General features: G+C 33.5%; 1 protein-coding gene across 3 annotated transcripts; it reads right to left on the bottom strand.

Moving 5' to 3' along the window:
• Nucleotides 1–2,982: 2,982 nt before the first annotated feature.
• Nucleotides 2,983–12,481, bottom strand: LOC146917698 (TMV resistance protein N-like). Of its 3 annotated transcripts, none has more exons than XM_085719509.1 (10): nt 11,824–12,481; nt 9,520–10,723; nt 8,679–8,906; nt 6,309–7,691; nt 5,747–6,221; nt 5,465–5,603; nt 5,252–5,364; nt 4,497–4,675; nt 3,656–3,997; nt 2,983–3,240 (listed from the first exon to the last, which is right to left on the bottom strand). In XM_085719509.1, exons 1-5 carry the CDS (start codon nt 12,279–12,281, stop codon nt 5,748–5,750), a joined length of 3,747 nt encoding a protein of 1,248 aa, XP_085575635.1. In that variant the 5' UTR covers nt 12,282–12,481; the 3' UTR covers nt 2,983–3,240; nt 3,656–3,997; nt 4,497–4,675; nt 5,252–5,364; nt 5,465–5,603; nt 5,747. The 3 variants fall into 3 exon arrangements, with proteins under 3 accessions (XP_085575635.1, XP_085575637.1, XP_085575636.1); XM_085719511.1 differs by having other exon boundaries at nt 2,983–3,205; nt 11,824–12,474; XM_085719510.1 differs by lacking the exons at nt 5,252–5,364; nt 5,465–5,603 and having other exon boundaries at nt 11,824–12,474.
• Between the last annotated feature and the right edge of the window lie 2,705 nt (nt 12,482–15,186).

Here is a 15,186-nt window from a genome sequence, read left to right on the forward strand (position 1 = left end):
AATGAACAAATTTCAATTTCCATGCGAGATAGTTTGATCCATCCAAGAGAGGAGTAACAAGAACTGAATGCGGACCTTCACTTGGATGAACGTAGAACACTGATTCAGTATCAGGTTGTTGTGGACGAGGCATGGCGAAAAACAAAGCAAGAAGATGAACAAGACGAGAAAATGCAACATAGTGAAAGAAAATCAACAAAGATTCGAGGAAAACCCACGGAATATGCAAAAAATCAAGGAAAAAGCAAGAAGATTCACGAAGAATCAATGGAGAAAAGATGAAGAAGATGAAGAAAGTAGTTGTAACTAACTTTTTTAACAAACTTTCTTCATGAAGATGAGAGAGAGAAAGGCTCTAGATACCATGTTATGGAATGTGTAAAATGAACAAACTCTCATTTCTCATAGATGAATGAACAAGTACATGGAGTATTTATAAGAGTACAAAGCTCCTAATTACAAGCTAATCTCAATTATTGACTAAGCTAAACTAAGTAACTTGTGCATCGAGTAATCTCGCTTGTTATCTCTTCTTCCTTTCCTTCCTTCTTTCTCTAATAAATAGAAAAGAATGACATTATTATCATTAAGCGAATAAAAAAGAATTGAAGTGTTTAACTTCTAAAAAGAATAATATTCAAATATGCAATGACAATTAAGGTGAGCAGAATTTGATGGAGAATACATGGTTGAAAATGCATTACCTTCAAATAGGTTCACATAATCATTAAAAATGGTGACCATCCAACCTGTGATATTTTCAAATTTTCATGAGACCCAACATATGCATTTTGGCATCTTTGAGCTATTCTCTGTTGCTTTGTTTCCCATGGAAGTCACTACTAAGTTTTCAAGAGTGGCGAGTCCTTTCTCTGAAATTTCTATTACCAAGGACAATTCCAAGAGGATTGGCCCTGCATTCTCTAACATAGATGACACATTGCATATATAGGACTTGCAAGTTGCAACACATTATTTTTTGTATCAAATTTTGAGAATGATTTAAGAATGTTTCTAAGAAATGAGATTTTTTTTTTTCCATCCAACCTGCGAGATTTTCAAATTTTAGAGTAATGACCCAATTTGATCCCTCACAATTTCTCACGTCCAATATTTTAATCCCTGCCAAAGATTAAATCCAATTTATTCGGAGGAAAAATTGGTATTTGACTCATTACAACATAGAGACTAATTTTTCCCGGCCCGATTTGAAAATGTCGTGAATTACTTTTGTATTATTTTTTGTCGAGACTAAATTGAGCCGTGAGAAAATTGTGAAGGATCGAATTACATCTTCACTCTAAATTTTAATGAGACAACATACCCAATAACAAAACATATTAAGCACATACGAAGTGCTTGAGAAACATGTGTTGATAGTAGAGATAAAAATGCAGAATGATAGAAAATTGAATTAGAAAGAAACCTTGCATGATTGAAGAAGATTGCAGATTGTCATGCTGCCATTATCAGGAATAAAAATAATCTAATAACTTAGTGAAGGACAAAACAAATCTTATATTTTTCATTTTAACAGGAATTTAAACCTTAATGTATTACAAAAATCTAGATAAACGCACTGAAATCTGAAGATATGCCTGCAGTTTTTAATTGCTTATGAAGTTATTCACCTGCTCCATCATTTTCATCCTGGAAGTTAAAATCTAGAAACAATGTGAAAGACAGCTCATTACTATCATAGATACCAACTCTCTCATTTCATACAGTTAATCGATCTAAAAGATTGATCGAATTTGAACATGGCTTACGCTTGCGGTATGCCAGAGTTATGAGGAACAGAGTTGTCGGCTAATACATAACCGGCTTCAAGAACGTCTTTGCTACCGTCGTCATTGACATTGTTCCGTATTGTGAGATATTCTTCATGAAACTCTAACTCCGAACAGCATGAATTCACCAGAGATGGCGATGGAGGCGCAAGACTTCATTGGGTTGAGAATTGATTGTGGGAAATCGCACCTAGAGGGATAAGGATAAAATAATCAAATGCAGATGACCTACATGGCTTTTGTACGATAGAATTGACGTGCACTTAACTAGTCTAAGCATAAAGTTAGCGGTTATTGTACCATAATCTGAATTTGATAATGTTCAAAAGTATGGAGACCAAATTACAATATCTGAAGAAAAAAAATTAAGAATGAAGAAATTTGAAATTTTTAATTTTTAGGTGTGATCTGAAATTCTCTAAATTTAACTTGGACAAAATAGTTCATAAATTTCCTTCATTTTGAAAATTCTCCAAAAAATCATCCAAACAATGGAATTTACGTAAAAGGATTTGAATTCATTCAAAAAACTACATTACCTCAAAACATTCATTTATCCAAACACACTCTAAGGTATTTTGTTAACCATCTTATTGGTGTGGAGCATCCATCAATTTTATCAACAATAAGAGAAGTCTCTCATCTCAACCACATTTTTTCCATCAACTAAAACACACTAACTCAGAGATATTGCTTATGGCAAGTTCCACTCTGAGTATTGGCCTGCTGGTAGGGGAATGTTAGCTTTTCTAATGATAAATAAAAATATTGATGGTATGTCAAGGCTCACGAATGTTGGTAATGCTTCTTTGCAGGGATCTAATTTGAGGAAAGTATCTATCTCTTATACGAGCAGGTCATTTGGGTGATTTTTCGATGTTCAGTGACTATTACGTTTTGCATAGCGATGCTTTGTTGAAGAATGTAACATCCAAACTAAAATTCCAAATCAATTCAATTATTTCTAAATCTCTCTTTGAGAAATGAAGCGGATCTTAACCCTTGATGGGTTGATTGGTTTCCAATTTCCACGAGTTGAAAAAATATTATAACCAAGTCCTAGTAAGAAATTTTGTTCCACATTAAAAAGGGAAATGAAGATAATATAACCCTATGTAATGTAAAAATAGTACTACTTTATAAAATATAATATGTGAAACTAAAAGCTTGTACGTAAAAATATCTCCAATAATAGAAGGAAAACTTAAAGCATGAATAGAGATCGAATTAGTGTTACTAAAAATTGTACTGCATATAATGAGGGACAGAGGAACTTTTCACACTTGGCTGTGTGTATGGTGTTCTAATCTTTGTTTACACAACATTACCAATAATCATGTGCAACACAGAAATATTAACATTCATCACCCTTCCCTCATCTTCTTTAGTCACATTGCTGAGAAGTTTTGATCAACCTGAGTCCAAATCCAACGCATTCTTAACATTACAACTGTTTCAAAATTTATAAACTATAAGAATAAGAACTTCATAAAGAATATTAATAAATTACTTCGAAGTAAATGACAGAGGATTTTGACTCAGAACAACACTAACTAATGTCATCAAAAGTTCATCTATTCTATCAAACTGCTATGTTCTGCCTACCATATGGAATCCCAAATCACAGAATAGAATACTATGCAGAAAATGAAAATCAAAAAAATGACAGTTTTATATTGATTGCATTGGACCTTGTCAGATGTATAACTCAGACACAGCCAATGAACATCTAAAATAACAATCCAAATCAAACCTAAAGACCGGATAAGTCCCGTATACCACTGTTTAGATAGCTGAATTGCTCAGTCAAATACAGATAATACAATTAACAAGAGCAACGCCCTTAAATAAAAAAAATATGTTACCTTTTCAAATAGCTAGGTGATCTTCAAATCCAATTTCAGATAATGGTGTACATTCATTCTGCCATGTGCTTTCACATTCTTGGTTATCCAGCCAGTCAGATTCATGGGATGACATAGAGTTTTCAGATTATGAAAAGCTCTGAACTTGCTCAGTCTCGTTAGCAACATTCGTCTGAGAAAAGTGTCGTTTAAAAGATGGACTCAGATGTAAGTTGTTCAGTGACAGTTCAATTTCATTGGAAGTTGATGAAAGTTCTTTTGACAAATTTACAGTTCCATCTTTGAAAATCAAGTTATAAGGTCTTTGGCTAAAGGGAGTGTGGCCTCTGGAATATCAGTCCCCTGATATCCAAAACAAAAAGCAAAAACAAAAAATTAAAATTAAAATTAAAATTAAAGTGATGAGATAAATTCTTTTACATACCCAAAGAAAAGCAGTTGTCAAAAGGTAAGCATAACCAGTAGCCAAAAAAACTCATAAATCATAATCATCAACAACATTTTCAATTCAACTAAATCTCATATAATAATTTTTTATTATCATCAATACATTTTCAACCAAGTATAAAATGCTCACATAATCAACAATGATCCAATATATTTTCAACTAAATATCATACAACACCTTATTATTATCTTCAATAGATTTTCAACTAGTTATAACATGCTTCCATCTACCTACCATATGGAATCACAAATCACAGGAGTACTATGCAGAGAATGAAAACCTAAATGCCACGACAGTAGTACAGAGTAACACTGTTAAGACGGTGTTAATTGCTCCTTCAAATTCAGAAAATACAATCAATAAGAGTAACACCCCTAAATCAAAAAATGTTACCTCAAGAAATTAATCAGCCTGGAATTAATAAGTGATCTTCTGCAATGTCAAATACCAAGGTGATCTTCAAATCCGGCTTCATACACAAGCTCTTCATATCAACAACAACCACCTTTTCAATTTCTAAACCTTTGGGAAGTATATACTTCATCTGTGCTAGATGTGCATAAGAGAAGTTTCTGAAAACAAAACACACTACAGTCACTTCCTTAATCCATCAACCAAAGGAAACGGATCCTCTACAATTGACACTTTGCCGCGTATGGTGAACTATAGTGAAGTCAATCACAGATCTCAGAAAATAGCAGCTTGTTCAAATTTTGCTACACTACAGTGCCATAGCAATAGCCTCTATTTGACAACACTTTGAACTAAATCACATATCACGGAACAATATCAGTTTGTTAAAATTCTACTTCGGTATAGTGCTGCTATATGCACTACTTGAAACCACCGACACATTTACACACAAACTCATACACACATACACCTTTGTAGCACCAATAATTTTGATCGAAGGTGCGTGTCTAGTTTCCGACACGACACATTTGATTAAATTCAATCATGTCACTTTTTCATATAATTACTAGTGTCCACATGTGAGTGTCTGTATAACAGTACTTCATAGAATGGAAAATATACACACATAAAGATTATTTTAATGAGAGGGAAAATATCAACATACAACCTTAAAATGGTTAGTATCCATAAATGAATAAATTAAATTTGAGGGAATTTGAAAACAAAACAATCACCTCTTCGCAAGAACTTCAACCTTGATGCAAATATTTTTGAAAAGGAGACTTTTTACGCAGATGCAACAATCTAAGTGCACAACTCACTTCACAAATCAGCAAAGGTCATGTACCTGTATCAAAATAAATACAAAACATTCAAAAAAAAAACTTCAAATTCGATTGTTTTTCTATAAACATTGAAAAAATGTTAATTTAATTTAGGGTTCATACTTTTTTGGAAGCTGGGTGAGTGGATTCTTGAAATTGATGGGTAATAATGGTTCAGTCTTCTTCTTTGGAGTTAGACATACAATTGATTTATCAACTATGTGGAGAATCTTCTCACAGTTGAAATCTGAAGTTTCTTTCACTGATTAATCCAAAAATTCAATATTTGGTGAGTCAGACATACAAAAATTCAATATTTCTGCCAAAACTTGTAACAAATTAACATCCTACAACACTAGAGAGAAAATTTTATGACTATTTGGGTAAAATGAATGATATACTTACTTCAACATCCCGAGTGTAACACAATGTTAGCATCATTCGCTGGGTTGGTGAATCGAATATCCTCCATGCTATTTTTCTCTTTCAATACATGGATTCCACTATACATGAATGCAGAGACACCAAAATAAATCTCTGCATGGTTCCACTTATTTTCTAAAAGTGCTTTCTCCATATTATCATTGAAGTTCTCCGTTTGCATATGAAAAAGATGCAAATGATACATATCCGGCCGTTGTCTCCAACGTATCTCTGAATTAGATTTATAGATAAAACAATTGCCGTTGATGCTCACTCTTATACCATGATATCCAAAACAAAATGTCAATGGAGAAACAAAACAAAGAGCTATGGCAGGAAATTTGTTATGAAACCAGAAAGAAATTGACAACCCTGCCTTGCATTTGTGGTCGAACCACTCTGGAATCTTTGGTACCCGTGGCAAACGAAAGCAAGTGTTTCTAGCCTCATGTAAATCCTGTTAGTCAAAAATAATTAATGTAAGTTTAACTATAACTAAAACACTATAATATACATTACAAACAAAAACAAAATGAATCATAACCTGATTTAGTAATTTGCTTTTGCATGACGAAGACAACGATATGCAGTTTAGTGCAGATAACACTCTTAAGCATGGAGGAATCCCTTTAATTTCGTGAAGTTCCACACAATCATCCAAGATGAGTTTCCATAAAAAATTACATTTTTCTATACATTTAGGAAGAACTGTGAATTGATTGTTAGTTAGGTCTAATTCTTTCACATTAGCAAACAACATGAGATTTTTTGACAGATATTCATCTGAAAGTTTGCAGTCCCTAACACAAATATACTTTACATGTGAAGATTGTACGGTGCTCACTTTTTCTTCAGCCTTGATGGTAAATTCAGCTATTTTTGACATCACAACATCTTTATTTGGTAAGCAACCATATCCTGAAACAGTTGTTTGAGGCTGGGTAAGATTTTGAAATGAAAACGGCAATTCTTTTAAGGGAGTTTCGTCCAAACGGACTCTTGGTATACTTCTCATCTCTCCCAATAATTCTGGAAAACTCACTAGACTTAAACAACATGAAAGATTGAAATCTTCCAACGAAGTCAACCTGAGCCGTGGGATATTTCTAAGCAAGACGCAATTTTCAATATTCAAGAATTTAAGTTTATCCAACAGACCATCCACAACAATTGGAAAACTTTCGAGCTTATAACAATCTGAAAGGTCCAGTGTTTCTAGAGAATCCAACTTGAGAGTAGAAATACTCATGAGATTGCGACACATTGATAGGTCAAGTGTTTCTAGTGAATCCAACTTGAGAGGTGGGATACTTGTAAGACTGCGACAATCTTTAGCAAGAAGGGTTTTAAGTTTTCCAAGAAACTCTTCCACTACACTTGGAAAACTCTCAAGCTTAAAACAATATGAAAGGTCAAGTGTTTCTAGTGAATCCAACTTGAGAGGTGGAATACTCTTGAGTTTGTGGCAACCTTTAACACTCATGGTTTTAAGCTTATCACCAAACCCAGCTACCGCAGGTAGAAAACTCTCAAGACCAGTACAATCTGTAAGATCTAGTTCTTCTAGAAAAGGTAACATGAGAGACGGAATCATTCTGATTTTGGGGCATTTTATAACCCTTAAGACTTTTAGTTCTCCAACGAATCCATTCACCATGATTGGAAAGCTTTCTAGATCATCACAATCTGAAAGGTCAAGTTCTTCTAGAGAAACCAAACTGAGAGGTGGAACACTCTTGATACGGCCGCAGCCTATGAATCTCAAGATTTTAAGTTTGCGCAAAAACCCAACTGATTTATCAATTGCAATTAGTGTCCGACAATTTTGAATTGAAAATACTTCTAAATTTGGGAGACCAGATATATCACGTATTTGTGTTAAACCGTGACTCCTATCAAGATTTAAAACTCTCATGTTCTGGAACTTCTACAAAAAAAAAAAAATATAGAAAAACATGCAAATAAATAATTAATATTGAAACCGTTCTCTCAAAAAAAAAAATTAATATTGAACCGCTAGGGATGGCAAAGCGGGCCGGCCCGCCCCGTCTAAGCCCGCTAAAAACAAGACGAGACGAGCCGAGTCAAATTTTGTGACCGAGTCCAAAATCTCACCCCGCCCCGTTTAGTGGCGGACTTGCGAGTTGGCGGGCCGGCCCGCCAAACAAAAAACATTTTTTTTACAACTTAATTGTTACAAAAAAAAACTATGTTGCTTTTATCGTAAAAAATCAACATCATAACTAATAGCAAAATAAGGCAAATTCGCATCATAAAATAAATCATAAAATAAATCCAACAACCAAATTATAAAATAAGTCTCAAAATAAATAAACTCAACAACTAAGATAAATCCAAAAGCATAAAATAAGTCTCAAAATAAATCTAACAACCAAAATAAATCCAAAAGCATAAAATAAGACTCAAAATAACAAATTGAAACACGAGTTAAGCGGGCCGCCCCGCCCCGCCTCGTGTCTGTCCCGTTTCCAACGAGTTAAGCGGGCCGTCCCGCCCCGCCCCGTGCCCGCCCCGTATTTTAACGAGACGAGCCGAGCCAACTATAGAAAGCGAGTTCAAAACTTCGACTCAGCTCGCCAAAAATAGCGGGCCAAACGGGTCGGCCCGGCGGGTCAAACCCGTTTTGCCACCCCTACGCATGTACTAATATTTAATATAGGATAAAAGATATAGGGTTTTGCTAGAAGTCACCCATAAAGGTGTCTTTTAGCAATCCACACCATAATGTGTGATTTCCACTTTTTAGTTATAATTTTGTTAAAAGACTCCTTCATAAAAATTAGTTGGTGTATTTTAGCAAATGCTCATAGAATAACTTGTTAAAAGACACCTTCATAAAATGTATCTTCTAGCAAAATCCAAATATATAAATATATAAATATTTTACACTTGCCTTTGTGAGAAAGTCGTCCCACCCATAGAAATCAATGCTACGGCAATCGCGAATGGAGACTTCCAGCACTCGTATACTGTTTGGAATATCTTCAAAAGTTTGATAAATATAAACACAACTACTAACAATTAGCGTTTTGAGATTTTTCATCTTCTTGAAAGATTTTCCATCCCAGTCTTCCCATTTTTCATCAATTGGGAAATGTATGATTTTAATGTTACTTGTTCCCTATAAACAAAAAAGGACAAGTCAATCCAATATATAGTAGAACTTTGCACCACTTACTTAAAGATTTATTTGTATGCAAACGGTCGGTTCCCATCAGAAATAGAGTTGATAATTGAGAGTTCGGCTAAAGGAGTCTTTTAACAAAAAATTTAAGTTATAAACACCAATAATATCAAAAAGTTTTACATATGTATTTAAATATGCGTCATCATATTAATTAATGAAATATGTTAAAGAGTTTAATGGTATAGAGTCAACAATCCAAAACAACTTTGCACAAATAATTGATCAAAACATTCAGAATTGTCATATTAGTCAATTGATGTTGCAATTCGAACTGTTTTGATTGATTGTATGTGCAAAATTGTTTTAGACCGTCGATATACCACCATTAAATGCTATGTTAAATCATTCATATGTTCTTAATTCAGTAACCAATGTAGTAATACATTAGTAAATATATGTGTAAAAAACATTTGCATATAAATTAAACTCAAAAAGATAAAAATTTGTGATAGATATTGTGACAATTAATAATTCATAAAGCTAGAAGGGTGACATTAATGAAAATTAAAAGATGAAAAGCCAAACCATCCATATCATTATGACTCACCGTATCTTCCTTGAAAACTTTCTTTAGATCTTTATAGGCCCATAACCTAGTGCGTTCTCCAGGATCTTCAGGTGATTCTTGTCTAACAATTTCTTTTCCCATATCCTCTATCAAATCATGTAATGTCACATCACCATACTTACTTATTTTTATTAGAGATTTTTCTGCTAACACATTAATGTGGTGTTTCATGTTATCACCATGATGAGCATGAAGTATTTCTTCGACTCTTGTCAACTTACATCCTTTGAAACAACAAGCAATGTCCAGAAAAACAAATTGCTCTTCTTTCTCCAAAGCATCAAAGCTCAATGCCAGTGTAGTTTGGATCTTTTTATCAGGAACCCTTTCATAACGATCTAGTGCATCTTTGCATTGTTTTATTTCCTTATTAAAAAGGTGAGAACCTATGACTTCCAAAGCAAGTGGAAGGCCGGAAGCATATGTTACGACACGTTTTAAAACATTCGCATAATCTGAAAAATCTTTGTCGTTCTTCAAATCTTTCAATCTACGCAATTCGTCAACATTCAAATCTCTTCCATACTCTTGTTCTAATAAAACATCTTTATATCTTGGACTATAGTTGTTTTTTAGAGCTTTCCATCCCACCAAGTCAAAAGCATCTTTATCGTTCAATCCCTGCACCTCGTATATTTTTTCAACTTCGTGATCTGTTAGCAAACTTTTGTCTCGGGTCGTGATGATGACTCTACTCCCTAGACCAAACCAATCAGAACTTCCAGCAATAGCCTTTAATTGCTCGTCCTTGTCAACATCGTCTAGAAGTAAAAGAACTTTTTTTTGGGGAAGCATTTTTTTTAATATTGAAATTCCTTGTCCAACGCTTGTTATCTCCTTGTTCCTCTCTCCAAAAATTTCTGACAGAAGGATCTTTTGGAGATATATCAACCCATTTTTGTCAAAATTTTCTCTGACTTTTTCTAAAAAACAGAAACATTGAAATTGATGGACGATCAAATTATAAACTTCAAGAGCGAGAGTAGTTTTCCCTATTCCACCAATCCCATGGATCCCGACCATGTGGATTGTATCATCAGACCCAACATTCAAAAGTGAAGTCAAGTGTTGCTTTTGGTGCTCCAGTCCAACTAGATAATCACCAACATGCAAGATAATAGGATTTGTATTTCTTAAGATTTGTTCAACAATCTTTGCAATAAACTGGTGCTCATACATGTCCCTATCCAAAAAGAGAATAAAGGAAATTCAAGTACATATGTCTATGTTTTTAGCATTGATTATAAACAAGATCGTATCTGAGGCAGAGTGACCGTCCTAAGTCTCGAAAAATAAGTCTAAAATTTAGGCCTTGGAATAACAAAAAATAAGGGTCCATTATTCTCAACAACAAAAAATCAATACTTAAATTCTAAATGGCGGTTTGAATGTCGATCCAAATAATCTTTACTATCTAGCATGTGGCTTTTCTTTGAAATTATAAAAATGTCAAAAATCAGCTTGAACACTTAAGAGCGGATCAAACTTCCATCTATGGTATGGGGACAAACATTTTGGCATTTTTTGGAGTTTTACTTTTCAATTTTAAGAAAAGTCGTGAGGATATCACATCAATGAATCTTATCAACACAACATAAATTTGGAGGAAAATTAGGAGAGAAACTACAAAATCATCCTTAAAAAAAAGGCTCATATCACACAATTATGATATAGGAAGGGTAAAAATAAGTGCTCGTAAGTCTATTTATTGTAACTAAAATTGTTATTTGTTTTATTTATCATTTAAGATTTTGAAAAATGATTTAATATATAATTTATCATTTAGCTTCTTATCATCCCCTTTACTGTTTTGTGCAAGAAAAAAGAATCATTCTCGTTACTGTTTTTTTTTTTTTTACCAATTGCTCTTTACTATCTAGCATATCAATTAAGCTTTAAAAATGGGTCTTGTTAACCAGTGTCCTTTGGTAGTAGTTAAGAAACCCAAAAATAAAAAATTTGTCTTGAAAATATAAATTTTTATTTTTGATCAAGTAATTATTACACTACTTTTTAATAAAAGGCTTAAATGCACTTTTAATCCCCCTATTTTAACTTAATCGGAATTTTAATCCTCCTATTTTCTATGGTTGTTGATGTAAGTGGTAAAGATTAACTCACATGATCTGGATTTAAATTTTTTGTCGATGAGAAGATAACGTTGGTAAATAATTTATAAAGGGCTTGACATGTGTAAATAATTTATTAGAGAGTTTATTGTTTTAAATTCAAGTGACTATTTCCATGGACAAATGAAATAAAAAACAGAAGATAGGAATATACCCTTTCTTCTTGTAGTGAAATCCAGCCAAGTCAGCTACTTGGTGAAGACACACCTTCCATTTATCCAGATTTGAGTTGGCCTTATGTTTATCCATTGCTTCACCATATTTTCTTTTCAACTTCCGTACATCAGAAGGATCCACCTTATAAAATACTGGCAAAACGGAACGACGCTTATCTTTCATCGTATCAAGGATATGAGAAAGTTCTTGTAAGCAAAAGGAGGAAGAAGCATAATTCTTAGAGAGGACAACTATGGCCATGTTGGAGTCTTCAATTGCTTTGAGAAGTGATGGTGTGATTTCTTCGCCTTTTTGAAGCTCCTCATCATCCATGAAAGTTCTAACTCCTTTGTCATCTAGAGCTTTCTTGAGATAGCTTGTGAAACCATAACGAGTATCCTCACCTCGAAAGCTGAGAAAAACATCGTACTTGAATTGATCTGTGATGGAAGCCATGATGAGTGAATGAATTGGTTTGATGATTATGAATTGCAGAGTTTAGAGTATCTAGAGTCAAATGATAAATGTGGGAGGAAGACACACTTTTGTTGGTAGTGATGAATATAAATTGCAGTGTGTGAACTTAAATTACTTTGGAGTCACGAAAGAGCAATTTCCCGGCAATTTCCAGTATTGATAAAGCAAAAAAGTTGTCAAGAGCAAAAGTAAAGGGAGGAGACCCACCTCTTTTCATAGTGGAGCTTTTTTTTTTTTTGAATGGCATTTTCATAGTGGAGCTAATAATAATGAAGAGTCTATTATTTTTTAGGAAAAGGTTAACAAATGCTCTAAGAGTACTCTTTAAAAGTTTAAAATAGTAAGATTTTATGAAACTGAGTTCATTTAATGCATTGGAAATTAAATTATTAAACTTTTTCAATAAATACATTGAAATAATTGATTTATTTAGAATTCTTAAAAAGTGTCATAAAGACAAAGACCCTATTTTTTAATATGAGCAAGAGTTTAATCGTTTTAGTTTTGTCTCGATTAAAAAGTAAGTGATGATGCCTCCACTAAATTAACGATTTATTAGAAACTAGATCGCTGACCCGTGCGCCGCACGGGTCTTATAGATGAACGATTTAGTATATAATTGGACGAAAGAAAGAATGATTGTTGACTAAATATAGGTACTTTGAAATCATTGTCTAACCAATATTGCATACGATAGTAGTAAAATTCGAACATTTTTAAAACAACATATATCAGAGCTACTCATATCACACATTTTAAAATACTTCTTTGTATACGACATTAGACGTATTATCCGTATCTTCGCCATCTGCATCAGTTATCAATATCTTTAACCCTTCTTTGGACGTAAACACCGACATATCCCAGTGTTTGCCCCCCGGGCTCTTGTTGATAATCATCGCAAATGAGACCGCCAATGGAAATTGCCTTCGCTAAAAATAACACGTAAAATGATTAACCTTAAAAACAGTAACATGTTTAAACTGCATACCTTCTCATCCACCAAAAGAAGATTCATAACAATAAGAACCAACAACTATGCAAATATCATTTCAAAAAAAAAAAAACTATGCAAATATGAAGCAATCTTCATCAAAAATTTCCAATTACTGTTAATTATGCCACAATTAATTCACGTGACAAACAATGAACAATTGAATTACTAATTTTCCTTGGACAACATATTTTTCAAGTAAACCTGGCAAAACATGCCACAGATTGAATACCTCACATATGATTGTGTGTTACATGCTTCAAATTCACGTTTCCTTCCTATTATTTGCGCATGTTATAAGCTGACACGTTCGTTATGCACTAAGAAGCACCTGCTTTGCCTGCTTTTAGAATTCGGTGACACGACGACATAAATTTACATAAAATTCGATTGAAGACGCCTACATGATCTAGCCATATTGTTCAAACTCAACAACTTTACATACATGTTCAAAATATATATATATATATATATATATATATATATATATATATATATATATATATATATATATATATATATATATATATATATATATATATATAGACACACACACACACACACCACACACTAAAAGGATTTTTTTTGAAGGAGCCGCACACTAAAAGGATGTCTACCAGATTACGACTATAGTTATTAAAAAATTAGCCATGATTGTTGTCATAAAACTACTGGTTATGTGCATAATGCCATCACACATGGTAAAAATACAAATAAGAGGTTGAGCTATTTTAGCTTTATCATATAATTATGGATCAAAGGACAATGGATTACTAACTACTGTTAACATATGCAGTATCATTATTATATATGTTGGTCCACACAAACATGATTTCCAAACCATTTTCAATGTTGTGGTCAAATCCATCCGAAAATATTTCAACAACATCTAAAATTTTCAAAAAATGAGATATATGATAAAATTATTAGTTTGATCTACCAAAGCAGTAAGAAATATTTGCCACATTCAAACATAGATCAAGCTTAGAAGAGGCAAACCGGAATTGATGTACCATAAACATAAATAAAAGAGAAAGAACATGTCTTCAAAACCATAACCAACACAGAAAGGCTGATAATATCGTAAAGGTCTCAGCCAAAATACAAATTGTCAACATCTGAAATTGGTTCAAAACATAAATAATTAAAACAGAAACGCAACTAATCCATATCCTCGTCAATAACTTTTTGGGTGGTTCAACCTTGACACGAACAAATTTAGCTGGTTTGGTGGTAGAAGCTAATCCAGTCTCTAGCTCGACATCATCAGCGCCATCCTCAACATCAAACGACCTCTTCACACCTGCTTTGTTTGTGGGAGTTGCAACCAACTCAGCGTTGCTGCACGAGTCACCGCATTCCATTGCTTCCTATTATCCAAAATCAGAAAGCAAATGATCTTAACATGGTATCAATTCTAGGTGATAAAACCACCAAACATCAGTAATTTAACTTTAATAAATACACTCACATTAAGATCAACAGATTTGGTAGATAAATCCTTTATCGTACCGGTAACCTCATCCTCAGCATAAGCCTGTCGCAGAATTATCAGGTAAACAAAAGTGCTGCAGTTTGTGACTTTGTGTACATGTGCGCATATGCACCATTTTTTTTTTTTTGAGAAATAAGGTGTGATGAGTATAGTTGCAGTATGCCTGGCACTATATATAATGATAGAAAGAAGTGTAGAGAGCCGTGCTTTAGAAACAGCTTGAGGCGTTAGAAACAACTTGAGATGTGATGAGTGGGTTTTGATTTGTTCAGCACGAGTATGTTCAGCAAAGTCTCATAATGACTATTTATATCCAAAAGTTCTGGTGTTGTAAAATGTGAACATGCATGGGAATTATGCCAGACTTAGTGGAGGATACCAATGGTCACATTAAT

Source organism: Medicago sativa, chromosome 6 (genome assembly GCF_051527215.1).
Source record: "Medicago sativa cultivar Bolivia chromosome 6, Bolivia_mono, whole genome shotgun sequence".
NCBI classification, from domain to species: Eukaryota; Viridiplantae; Streptophyta; class Magnoliopsida; order Fabales; family Fabaceae; genus Medicago; species Medicago sativa.

Coding starts and splice junctions, on each gene's coding strand:
- LOC146917698 (XM_085719509.1), bottom strand. CDS start 12,281: ATGGCTTCCATCACAGATCAATTCAAGTACGATGTTTTTCTCAGCTTT. Junction 10,724..11,823: donor TTTCACTACAAGAAGAAAGG/GTATATTCCTAT, acceptor CTTTTTGGATAG/GGACATGTATGAGCACCAGT. Junction 6,222..6,308: donor AAAGCAAATTACTAAATCAG/GTTATGATTCAT, acceptor TTTGACTAACAG/GATTTACATGAGGCTAGAAA.